A 2,520-nucleotide genomic window follows, 5' to 3' on the forward strand; every position below is an offset into this window, starting at 1 on the left:
CTTATCTTGCGTCTCGCGTCCCATTTAGGCCACAGGAGGTGAGGTGAGGTTCCATATCACACCCTCTTCCTTGAGGAAAATCCCTTTCGAAGTGAGCTTACAGGTAGCAAGCGGCATGCTCAGTCCCTCCCAGGACGACGAGAGTGGGAACGGATCAGCCATCTCATTGCTCGGTATATCCGAGTGTCCAGGCACACATACCAGACTAAGGGAATTTTGCCCAGCACCTCGTTAAGAGATTTGAGGCACTTGTCTACTGTCCTGGACTCATATGTGAGCGATCCAAGCGCTTTTAGTGCAGCCTGGCTGTCAGAGTAAATACAAATTTGATAGTAGCCGTGAACAGAATTTCTCTGTTGATCAACGGTCTCGTTTATAGCAGCCACCTCCGCCTGAAAGACGTGTAGGGTAAACGATAGATTCCACCCTAGTTGAGGTGCAGATACAACTACCAACCTTATTATCCAGTTTGAGGCCGTCACCCCCCACGCAAACTAGAGCGCTTATTTGTACCTTCTGGAATACCCCTGGACGATTTTCTTCCTACAAATTCTATGGCAGCTGCAATATGTAGTTAAAAGAGTCTCTAGAAAAGCCGGTGGGCTGATATCAAGTCTGGTTCCTCTTTATTCTTGCTGATTCCCTGCCGCTTCGTGTACGTGTCAAGGGAATAATTTGTACCCAATGCATGTACTAAATAGACCCAACAGGATTTAGGAGCACATTTTTGCATATAATAATATGTGATGATCTTTGGAGAGTTCGAGAAAACAGTAAGTTTTATGATCTTGTACGTGATTCCGACAGCGAATATTGAAGGAAGTATAATGATAAACGAACAAAAGCCAAAAAACTTCGCTTGGGCAAGTAAGGCAAATGTTGGGTTACTAAAAGCAGGTGGAGGAAGAGTTCACCTCCCTTGGTGCTCCCAATTAGCTTTACTTATAGAGAAACAGGATTAGTTGGCATGGCTTGTTACGAAAAGGGCCAAAATCGCTAAGGCGGCTAAAAGCCAATTAGTGATGTTAATTACATAATAAGCGCAATTACATTTTTTAAAACATTTATTTACAAAATTATCAAAGGACTTATTTTTGAAATACAAAATGTATGAAGATGAAAACCAACAATTTACAACTGGCAGGTACTTGAACAATTAATCCACTTACAAGCTGCCACTTTGTTTGTTCGTGATTTTATTAAACTTTCAACGTCCTCAATTACGCCTACCACCAACCTGCTGAATGTGAGCTGTGAAAAGAGGGCAGTGAGTATAGTGGAGCTGCGTGCAACACCGGTGCCGTATATGTCGTCTTCACAGCAGGTGCCAAAATTGGTTGAACATCAATAGCTGAACTATGCACAACTGATGAACTCTGATGTGACACAGACGTGGGATAACTTTTCACTATTGCACCAACTTTAGTTAAAATGGGTTCATGTATAACTGTAGCTGGCGCTGTGTAGAGCAGAGGACCATGTGAAAGGTAACCGGGACGTGCAACGGCCACAACGAGTAAACTAGACAATACCACCTGCAAGGGATAAGAGATAAGAAAAATATTTGTAAGGATCCTAATGCAAAAGATTGCGAGTCTACTTACCAACTTTAGCATTTTGATAATCCTTTGTTTTTTAAGTGACTTCGGTAGGTCTGTATTGTAGTGAATAACGGTTGTGACTGTTGATTGTTGTTGACCAACGCCTGCTCTTTTATACTATTCAACTAATCTAATAAATTTTTGTCTAAAAAAAAAATTTGTTGCCGACATTTGAATAAAATAAAAACTATGCCGTTTTACATTAGAGCAATGCACAATAGAAAAGAAAAATCGGCAACAGCAAAAACCAAGTGATAAAAAAAATATCAAACGATAATAATAACAAGTAAAGTTGCCTAAGTTCGAGTGTAACCGAATATTATATACTCAGCGTGAGCTTCAACTGCACATTTCATTTCAGATAAATTACTTTTCTACATAACACGTGGCACCGACCGTTTAAAAAAAATGTCTCTCCATTTCCTCTTAAAATAAGACTTGATAAGTGAAATATCATTGCTAAGTTACCTTTTGCTAAGTTCTAGCTTATTATTCTAGTCTACGACCCTTTTAAATTTGTTTTATATCTAAGTTGCCGTGGTCTTTAACCCGTCCATTTTACTAGAAATATTTTCTACTATAGGGAAAATTTTTGTACACAATTTCATTACGATCCGTTAATTTTTCTTCGAGTTATGGCTCCCGAAACATAGCAAATTGCTTAGTCATAAAAGAGGCGGTGCCACACCCATTTTCAAAAAATTTAGTATTTTCCAATTTAATGTTATAATTCAATTTAAAAAGTAAAAGTCTATAGATACAAAGCTCTTTTTCGCTAAGATATATCTTATTTTATTCATCCACGACTCTTTTAAAAATCTTTTATATAAAAGTGGGCGTGGTCCTTAATCGATTTCCTTAATTTTTCTTCAAAGCATTCCATATAGTAAAGGCAACCTCTCTGCCGAATTTTGTTACG

The 2,520-nt window shown here is 38.6% G+C and overlaps 1 protein-coding gene across 1 annotated transcript; it reads right to left on the minus strand.

Annotated features, from left to right (window-relative positions):
• Window positions 1-1,046: 1,046 nt before the first annotated feature.
• On the minus strand, window positions 1,047-1,746 carry LOC137233535 (uncharacterized). The gene is made up of 2 exons (XM_067756624.1): window positions 1,605-1,746; window positions 1,047-1,535 (listed from the first exon to the last, which is right to left on the minus strand). The coding sequence occupies exons 1-2, from the start codon at window positions 1,614-1,616 to the stop codon at window positions 1,227-1,229; spliced, it is 321 nt and encodes a 106-aa protein (XP_067612725.1). The 5' UTR covers window positions 1,617-1,746; the 3' UTR covers window positions 1,047-1,226.
• Between the last annotated feature and the right edge of the window lie 774 nt (window positions 1,747-2,520).

Source organism: Eurosta solidaginis, chromosome 5 (assembly GCF_040869045.1).
Source record: "Eurosta solidaginis isolate ZX-2024a chromosome 5, ASM4086904v1, whole genome shotgun sequence".
NCBI lineage: Eukaryota > Metazoa > Arthropoda > Insecta > Diptera > Tephritidae > Eurosta > Eurosta solidaginis.